The 10,236-nt window shown below is 37.7% G+C and overlaps 1 protein-coding gene across 1 annotated transcript in view; it reads right to left on the bottom strand.

The window, feature by feature from the left end:
- Nucleotides 1-10,224, bottom strand: part of ccndx (cyclin Dx) — a 10,384-nt gene extending 160 nt beyond the window's left edge. The window contains exons 1-4 of the mRNA XM_042505824.2: nucleotides 3,001-10,224; nucleotides 2,249-2,464; nucleotides 1,225-1,551; nucleotides 1-405 (exon numbers count right to left, since the gene is read on the bottom strand). The exon at nucleotides 1-405 is cut by the window's left edge and continues 160 nt beyond it. Coding sequence (XP_042361758.2) covers nucleotides 256-405; nucleotides 1,225-1,551; nucleotides 2,249-2,464; nucleotides 3,001-3,249 — 942 coding nt within the window. The 5' untranslated portion in view covers nucleotides 3,250-10,224 and the 3' untranslated portion in view covers nucleotides 1-255. The remainder of the gene's footprint in view (nucleotides 406-1,224; nucleotides 1,552-2,248; nucleotides 2,465-3,000) is intronic.
- Between the last annotated feature and the right edge of the window lie 12 nt (nucleotides 10,225-10,236).

The raw sequence follows: 10,236 nt of genomic DNA on the forward strand, positions 1-10,236 counted from the left end.
AACATCTAGGCCTGCAATAAAGTTAATAGGAATAGATAATAAAATATGGCACATGCAAAACACATAGTTGCAAAATTGGTCACGAATAAATAAAGTTAAAAAATAAATTAACAGTCGCTCGTTAACAGAATTTCAAAATATAAAAATGTGTCAGAGCATTTTGAGGTCATAGTCAATTTCTATCAGTTTAACTGATGAAATGTGCTGAAAGATTTTGATTGATTCACACTTTCTATGCCACAGTTGATTCAGTGTTTAGAAATCAATCTCTCTCATGTCAGTAGGCGTCCCGGGTCTTTCATTCTCCATCTCTTCATCCTTCTCCATGGGGCCCTGCTGAAGCCCACTCCTCAGCCGCTGCCGGAGGACATATTCAATCATGTCACTGTAGCACTGCAGTACTGCCTGAGGTGCAAGACATAAGGAAAATAAATGCATTTGGTAATAAATGCAAGTGTCTTCATGCATTTGGCAACAGGTCTCAAAAAAAAAAAAAACCCACACACAAAAAATCTGACAAGGGACTGTTTGTTATTTATGAGGGGAGAGGGGTGGTGCATATGGGGGTTTTATGTCAAATATCTTTTTAAGGACTGAGGATGGACTATTTATTAAGTCTTAGCAGAGGGTATACACATAGGGGTATACACATTTAAATGGTTGCATTTTGTATTTCTTTTACCACCATTTTTTTTAAGAAATCACGCCTTCCAGTTTGGAAGGTGTGATTTCTTTAAAAAACGCCCAAATCACACCATTTATCACAGCCAGAAGCTGTAAATACAACAAAAATTATTGTTAGATTTTCAAATCTCTGATGGTCTTTGGACACATCACATGCAACAAATGATTCATCAGAAAAAAACCAACGAAACACTTTATTCTACATTTCTCATTTAGATATTGGCCAAAAAAACAACAGTTTGCACAAACCAACCAGCATCATGACAAGAGTGAAAAAAATACAAAACAGGAACTTTCAACTTTTAAAAATGGTGTTAAAACTTAAGTTTTTAAAATCTAACAACTAACTGATGTTGAATGGAGGGTCATGCATTTGCTCTCATTCAATCTGGGAGTCTCAAGGAAAAAATTTTGTAGCTCCAGGGAGTGTCAAAAAACAACTGTCACACCCCAACCAACCGCCTCCTTTGAAAAATAAAGAAAAGTTCCTAAAATCATATGAAATCATATAAAAGGGCCCATATGCAGCCTCAGACTCACCAGATCAGCTTGGCAGAGCTCTGCCAGTGCTTGACTCATCACAGCCAGTTGAGCGGGGCCCTTGTTGCCCAGACCCCGCAGAGCACAGTTCAGTGATGCTGCAGCAACAAGTGACGGCGGTGCTCCAAGAAAGCGGGAGTCACACGCACACATGGCAGCCAGCGTGTCGCTGTGCCGCCGGAGGGTGGAGAGCAGCTCCTCCTTAGGGTCACCGCTGCCTCCATCTCCTCTCTCCTCCACTGAGGCAAGAAAATGTGGGAGGAAGTCTTGTGGAGTCACTGCTGCTGTGTCCCACCGGAGGGCAGCGAGGATGACACGCTCCATCTCCTGATGGAGAAGAGACAGGTGCACGGAGGAGTTAGAAAAGATTGTTGTAGGTCGAACACAAGAATTGTGATGCGAGAATACATGGGGACTTTTTATTGTTATATTGTGAAAGCTTAGATCTTAAAGGTCCAGTGTGTAGGATTAAGTGGCATCTAGTGGTGAGGTTGCAGATTGCAACCAAACTGACACTCCCCTGTGCCAAGCTGTAGGAGAATTACTGTGGCCAACGAACAGCCTTATCTAGAGCCAGTGTTTGATTTGTCCATTCTGGGCTACTGTAGAAACAAGGCAAACTCCCTGGATGAGGAGCCACTCCATATGTAAATATAAACGACTCATTCTAAATTTAAAAAAAACCATAATTCTTACTTTCAGGTGATTATAATCTAATAAAAAGAGTCATAAATATTATGCTCCATTTCTGCTGATAAATGCCCCTAAATCCTATAGACCTTTACTTTTGGTCTTATAGTTTGCATTCTCGGAGCTCATTTGACTATTCTAGACTGAAACAAACCACCATAACCAAATTACAAATCCCAATTTCATTAAGAATCCAAATTTCAAATATGTTATTGATTAAAAACACTGTGATATTATCTTTATAGTTGAAAGAAAATTTGATTAATTAATTAACATGACTGCGTGGTCCTAAACTGCCAAGTTTCTGCACGTGTGGACTGTGTGACTGACTCACCCGCAGGTTGGAAGGCTGGAAGCTGTATTCAGCTGCAGCGCACAGAGTATCAGCGGTGACGTTGTCACACTCCGTGAGTTTGGAGGCGATGAGGATGCAGCCGGCAGCCAGGCAGTATGGTGAGACAGGAAGAGACAAAGAGGCAGACAGGAACCTGTCCATCAGAGAGACAGACAGGGGGAACACCGCCTCATCACAGCCACACTCACAGCACACCTGCAGAGAAGAAAAACAAGTGAGCATCACAGAGACGATGGGATGCAGATACAGTTGATAAACCAAATGCCTTAAAATGTAAATAAATATAACTATTAATCTTTATAAGTTCTAGCAACTTCACTAAACCAAGTTCACCGTGTTATATACTTGTATTTTGCCAGCTGAAAACTGGTCAGTCATATTTGTATTTTCTAAAACATGTTAACAAAACAGAACTCACAGATCTCCAAACTTCATCACTGGCAAAATTCTTCGTCATGATCAAGTGAAGTCAGACTAACCTGGTTTACTGAAGTTGCTAACACAAGAACCAGGAGATTTCGATTGTCATTTTTAAGTTGCAACAACTTCATAAAATTAAGTAAATGCAACTAAATTTCAAGCAAACCTAACATTGAAATGAATTAAAAAGAATAATTATATTTACTTTCCTTTTTCAAGGCAATCAGTTTCTAAGATTATTTTAAGTTAGATCAACTTGTCTGATTTTTCAGTGCGCCATGAGGAGAGTGGAGCATGAGAGAGCTTCATACCTCCAGGGCCCATTTGGCGAGCTCCTCCCGACGCTCTGGGTCCCGCTGGATGAGGGTGATGTAGAGCATGGAGGGCATGTATCTCTCTTCCACATGAAGCAGCCTCTGGATAACGCGATGCCCGGACACCGTGGGGTCCCAGGCGGCCCGCAGCTGAGACGGGCCTGCTGAGGGTCCCTGAGGTCGTGTCTCAGTCAGGCTCTGGTCCTGGTTGTCCTCCACCTCCTCACACCACAGAGACACAGACATGCCTCTGTCCTTATACACAGCCTGCTGGGTAAAATATGAACTTTTCCAAATGGGAAAGAAAGGCAGCAGCTAGTGTCCCCGTGTCACCTGAGGAGGCTTTTTTCATGTAATCAGAGGCTGGGAAATCCTTGTTGAAGTGTGTTTTGGCTTCTTGTTGAATATCAGCCTTCAACTACCATCGCTGACTTTTATACCCAGCAGGGACAGACAAGGGAGAGAGGGTGTGGCACAGAGGGGAAGGACCGGGCCGTATAAAGGGGCGTGCACCTTTGTGAGTGACATAAAATAATAAGAAGACAACAATATGGTCTGTGCAACAATTGCTTCAACAGGTGGGGAGAGGGAGAATGGAGGAGAGCAGGGGAGAGAAGGAGGCGCAGACAAGTGAGGGAGTGGCCCGCGGGGACAGAGCAACAGCTTGTCTTCGACAGTGAAAGAGAGAGGGGAGGAAAAGAAAAAGGCTGTGAAGGGTGAGAGGCAGAGAGGGGAGAGAAAAGGTCATCTCCACACTCTGACAATGGGAATGGATGACAAAAGGAGGAGGGTGTTTGTTTACAATGTGCAGCATGAGAGGAAATGTGTCAAAGTCTGGATGGATGGTGAATCCTCCTGCTGTTATACACAGAGCCTCAAGTACTGACAGCATTCAGCATGTATTCAGTTGCTTCATATTTTTGACTTTATTCACCCCAAAATACTTATTACTTTTGTACTTGATACTTTGATAATGCGAATTACAATACTTACGTAATTAGTATGATCTCAGTAAGGATTTTTAGTGTGTGATAATGTTGTAAACTGGTAGTCGTCAAACTGCTGCAAGATAAATATGATGGAAAAAAATAAATACATATTTCTGCCAAGAATTGAATGAATATATATTTTTAGACATTTCCCCTATCTTTACTTTTTTTCTTTTGAAACAGGTCTACTTACCTCTTTAGGCCAAATTATTCAAAATAATATCATTCTGTTAAGGTAAATAGAGATTAAATAATTCCTAATTTAATTGATTATTCAGTCGAAATGAACTTAATCATCAGCAATACAGATGATTGATTAATCTTGCACTTTAAAAAGAAACTTTATTTCAACTCAAAAAAATTAGTGTCCTGGCTGCCTTCATTTTTTTTTAAGTTGACTGAATTTAAGAGGACTAGTTGACTCATTACAAAATTAGCTCAATTTGTCTTCTCAGATTAAGTCAACTAAAATTTTAAAAGCGACGCTAGCTCTTTTTTCTTTCTTTCTTTTAAAAAAAATTGAAACCAAGAGTTTCTTTTTACAGCAATATATAATAGTCAGTTGTCCATCTTTGGGTTTTGGACTGTTTTTTTAAGATGTCACATTTGTCTTGGAGACACTATTTTAGACTTTTTCCCCAACATCTTCTGACATTTTATAAATTACTAAACTTTCTAAAAGTACTGCACACAGGGCTGGATGGAAAAACCATAAAAACAAACCAAACAGTCAATCAATTGATCAATAAATGATAGGTAGGTAATTGATAATGACAATAAGAATTAATTATAGCCATATTGTGTAATTTACAAACTTAAGATTTAGTTTTGTTTCAAGGAATTACAAGCCTGGCACTTTTCAAAATAAAGTTACAGGTAGTTTAACATGATTGAACCAAGTTTAAACATTTAAGGGCGGCAATGAGGACAATAAAAACAGACAATTATAATTATACAAAAATGAAATGGAATAAAATACCCAATTATGATAAATAATAAAATATATTTAAAAAATGTGAGAAATAAAACAAATTAATTAAAAGCTTAAAAACACGTTTTGAGAAGTAGATTTAATAATTTACATCAATTCTGTGACCATAAGTAATAGTCAAGTTTAAAAAAATATGAACATGTTGATCAGAGTTTTGGCACTGCTCTGAGGTTTCTCATTGTCAAAGCAACCTGTGGCCTGCAGACCCCCCTCCCTGCGCCTGTGGCAATCTGCTGCTCGTGTTTAAAGAGCAGCGAACCCCCTGGGGAGGGCCGGGCGAGGTATGTGCAACAGACAGTGGAGCCGGGCAGGTCAATGAGCCGTATTGTCTCCCTTTACAAATCAGTGTCAGACAACAGCCCCTGGCCTTCTGCCTGCTGCTGGCTCCTCTCTCTCTCTCTCTCACACACACACACACTTCACACATTCATGGGGTAGACACACTTTTTACACACTCTCCAGGGACTCCTCTGATGGTCACAATAGGGTCGCACTCACCAGCGGAGAATACAGATTGTATTTGACAGTCATTACAGGTGGCTCTTCACACATTAAGCTTTCAATGGCGGCTCATGTTTCCAATGGGAGTTAAATGGACGGCCACAGTGACACCGTGACTTGATTTCAGCTGAGCATCAATTATTCATTCTATTCAAAAGGGGAGCTGGTGGCCGTTTGCAGCACGTGATTGATAGTCGATTCAGGTTCATATAAGCAGAGTAAAAAGTTATTTCAAGTATTATGACAAAAACAAACACATTTTATATTGGACACGGTATCTGAACAGAACACGGTTTGGAAAACTATGAAGGGAAAGATAATGAATTTGATTTAAGATGACTCAAATAGACATCATCATACAGGACTGAAGCTTCTGTATCTGATCATACAGTGAGGGACAAAGAATTCAGATCCTTCACTAAAGTAGAAGGAACAATACTAGAAAAGAGAAATACTCCATTACTAGGAGAAGTCCTGCACTTTAAAGGTCACTGTCTCATAAGTATTCATGACGCAGAAAAATGTTGTCCATGTGAATGTTATACTAATGAAATATTACAGTGGATTTTTATTGTTGATGCAATAATGTGTAAAAACATCTCACTGTTTGGAGCTAATATGAATTATATTGGGTGGTTCAATCTACAGGTGCCCATCATATTTTTTTCGCTCATTGTACATCGCACCGATTCTTGCAGTCCTTCACTGGTTAATTGTGAATTTTACAGTCCATTTTAAAATGTTACTGCTTGTTTTTAAAGCCTTGTATGGTCACACTCCTGTTTATATCTTTAATTTTTTTTATCCGGGTCCATCAGCTGCTTGAGGATCTCAGACGGACAAACTCAATGACCTCTTTAAATTTCTTCTTAAAACAGACTTTTAATGTTTGGCCTTCTCCTAACTGATGGTATTTAATGTTACTTTTTGTAATATTGTATCCTGGTTCATGTCTTTGTAAGAGGCTGCACATGTTTTCTGCTCCATTGTTGTTATTGTAGAGTAACTTCATTTTTAAAGGTGCTATATAAACATTGTTTTGTGGTTTTAAAGTTTTAATCTGCAATAGTCAAATAAATTTAAAAAATGCGGTACAATATTTCCCTTTGCTTAAGTACAATACTTTTGCAAATTACATTCCACCACTGAAGACATAAATATATTAGAATAACTGTGCTGTCAGTGGAGCTGTTGTGGTAAATATAAAGGGGGCTATATGGTGGTAAACATGTTTTAACTTCACTTCACTTACAAAGGGGAAAATCAACCCTGAAGCAGTTAATCATAAAGAGTAATAATAAAGTGTTTAAGTTTAGGAGTTTCACTCAGTCTCTCAGTGAACCCTGAATAACCAAACAGCTGTAACAGTGGCGGGGGCACTACCACTCCAGCACACTTTCTAATAGCTGAATGGCTGCTTTTAAATCCAACACTTTTTGGTTCAGTGTATCTGAAACTAAAACTATCTTATCCCTAAGACCGATTCCAACAAGCACCACCCGACAACATTATGAATTCATGTTTTCATGATCTGATTTGACATTTATATGCACAAATATTGACTTTACTGGAACAGTTCACAGTTAACTGAAAATTTGGCTTGCAGGGCATCAATGACAGACTCATCCATCAGTTAAATGGATTATTAAAAAGACAGAATTCAGTTAAAAAAAAGATAATTTAAAAAAGTAACACACATTAGAATGAATACAATTTAATACTGCAAGTACTAATTATATTTTAAAAAAAGATAATGACAGCATGTTTTTGGTAAGTGCATTTGACCTTTCCGTGGTGTATCCATACCTTCGTCCTGAAGGTAGTAGCTTAAACTCTTTATTTAAGCGGTTGCATGTATAAGTGGCAATTATGTAAACTTTTTGCTAGACTCTATGATTACATGAGTGAGGACTGCTGTTTACAGATAATCTTACTGGTTAGAGAACAATCATTCTCCTTTAAAATATCTTTATAAAGTTGTAACAGCTGAAAAGGTGGATGAACTGCAGATAAGAATAAGTGGATGCAGTCATTAATACTTCTCTGCATAACGTTGATGAGTGTTTAAATTAAATTAAGCACAATCAAATACAGTGTAAAACAAGGGGGACATCTAGTAACTATCCCAGCTAGCAAAACATTGGCTAACATTACCTACAAGTTGCAATAATGTTTTAAAGAAAAGGTTTTAATAGAATGTTCAAAGAACATTTAAGGATGTTTATCATTTCAAATAATGTCCCTATAAGGTTCAATGCTGACTAAGACATAATGTTATAATTGCATCATTCTGAGGATGTTTTGGTCAGGTTGAAAGGTGACAGATCATAGAATATTCTATTATAAAATGTTCCTACAATGTAACATGAGGACAAAGGAAGAACATCTTCAAAGCAACATTCAGAACATGTTATTAAGGCCTGAGATTACAGACCTTTTTATAGTGAAAATGGAATTTAGTGTGATACTTTTGAAGCATTTTTTTAGTGTTAATAGAGAATGTTACACTAACTTTAAGTAGAACGTTCTGGGAACTAAAAGAAAACTTGCTGCTGAGAATGTTACAAAAAAATTGCACTGGTTGCATTGTACCATTCTCAGAACTTATTTAGAACCAAAAATTCTTAGAACGAAAAAAATTACAGGAACGACACCTGTAACATCACCACACAAAGCAGACTTGAAATGTAGTGTTGTACTTTTATAAACAAACCCAGCGGCGCTAAGATCTCACATTCTGAAGGGGTAGTGATTCATCCACATCATCGAGTGCAGATAACAGCTCTTCTAAGACGCCCAGCATAATGACAACATGAAGAGACCCTAATCCTCGAACACTTAGTCGATTGTAGCATTAGTGAGAGAATATGGGGTTTAAAGCTGTCGACAAGGCCATCGCCTATAAAACAGGCTTTGAGAGGGACTGAAAGCAGATTGAGTTTGAATGAAGGGCTGAGTAAGTTTGGCTCTGCCAGTCAAGTGAGGTCAGGTTGGGGTGGACGGAGGGAGGAAGGGGCAGAGAGAAACAGGGTGACAGACCGCGGGCCTGTTTAAGCACCCTGCTAAATTCATACGTCGCAGCTGTATTCAAACAACATGGACGGAGGGAGGAAAGAGACAGTGACGAGCCAAAAGAGGTCTTGAGAAGGAGGTGTGGCTCCCCCGCCCCTCATTTTCCAGCTCATTTCCCGGGACAGTGGAGAACAGAGGTCCTATTTTCCCCTCAGCCATTCACCTCACACAGACACCTGCTGGCCAGTGGGGGAGGAGAGGGGAGAGGCCAAAGTTTAACCAGTTCACAAGTTAAGACACCACATAAACAAATAGATGGTCCTGTTACACTGCGATGGTTACAAGCTCTTAGTTTGATCCCAAAATGCCATATTTAGTTATGTTTTGTGTATTCATCATCTGAGCAACATATTCATGCATTTTTGTTGTTCTGCTTAAATTACAATGTAGCTGTAAGCAGATATAAGGCCATTTGAAGTGTTTATTGACCTTTTGAAACCTGAGCAAATTGGCTTGATTCCTTTCAAAAACATGGAAGAAGGCAGTGTGCAACTTACAGTAAGAGGAAATAACCCAAAAATTAGCAGAAAAATTGGAAAAAGAGGCAAAAAATTACCTGAAATTAACACACACAAAAAGAAAAACAGAAAGAATAATAAATATAATAAAAACAGAAAAAGATCTGAAAAAGGTGCTGAAATGAAATAAAAATAAAGAAGATGAATGATAATGGTAATATTGTTCTGTAATTGAATTTTAAATATATAATTATGATAATTATAAATATAGCTTTATTGATATGTTTCCCTAGTCATTTGATAATCTTCTATTTGTATAGCTTTAGGTCATTTTTTTCCAAGTAAATTAAGTAAAAACAAACACGAAAATTACCTACAAAAGTGCTGAAAATAAAAAATACACATATTTATTTTATAAATTTTATTATATTTTTTCTGTAACATAACTTTAAATCTAAAACTGTTGTAATTATAAATATATTCTATATATTTCCCTCTACTTTTTTTATTATTATCTAATAATCCTCCCCTCTTTTTTAAGACTCTTTTTGGATAATTTTCTTGTCACCTTTAACTCATTTCTTGCAATTTGTGGGACATTTTTTGCCAAGTTGGTCCATGCCTTTTCCCCCGATGTTTTTGAAAAAAAAGGAAAAAAAGAAAAAAGAAATTCACAGGTTTCAATGGGTTAAATATCTAATAGTTTCAAGGGGTTAAACACATAAATATAAGTCTGAATAACCTTCAGTGCTCAGTGCCATGGTTTCTGTCTCTTGGAAAACCTTTTTCGGACAGACGACTTTGTGTTCAGAGGCTCAATATCATCAACTTAACGCTGTATCCACAGAGTTCAGAGAGGATCATTTCTTGGATATTTTCATACTAGGGGAGAAGAGACCTTTACAGAGGAATCAGTCATGAGTGATTTGGTTCTTGCAATGAGTTTTATTTAATTATATCATTGTGTTTATTTTCTTGAGTTTTGTTTTGAAGGCTGCTTTGTATGTGATTTTTTGTTGCGTTTTGTGGGTATTCTTTCTATTGATTTTTACACATTTTACACTTTGATGTTCTGTAAGTGTTTCTTTACTTTTGTGTTGTTGGTGAGTTTTATGTATTTGTATAACGGCCCATTTAAGAACTAGTATTGTAAACAAGTTTTAACTAATTTTTATGATTTAAAGCTAAAATTGGTTACTTTTAGGAATAACTCGTATTGCTT

The sequence above is a fragment of the Plectropomus leopardus genome, chromosome 18, assembly GCF_026936395.1.
Source record: "Plectropomus leopardus strain MGB_pleo_1.0 chromosome 18, ASM2693639v1, whole genome shotgun sequence".
Lineage (NCBI taxonomy): Eukaryota > Metazoa > Chordata > Actinopteri > Perciformes > Serranidae > Plectropomus > Plectropomus leopardus.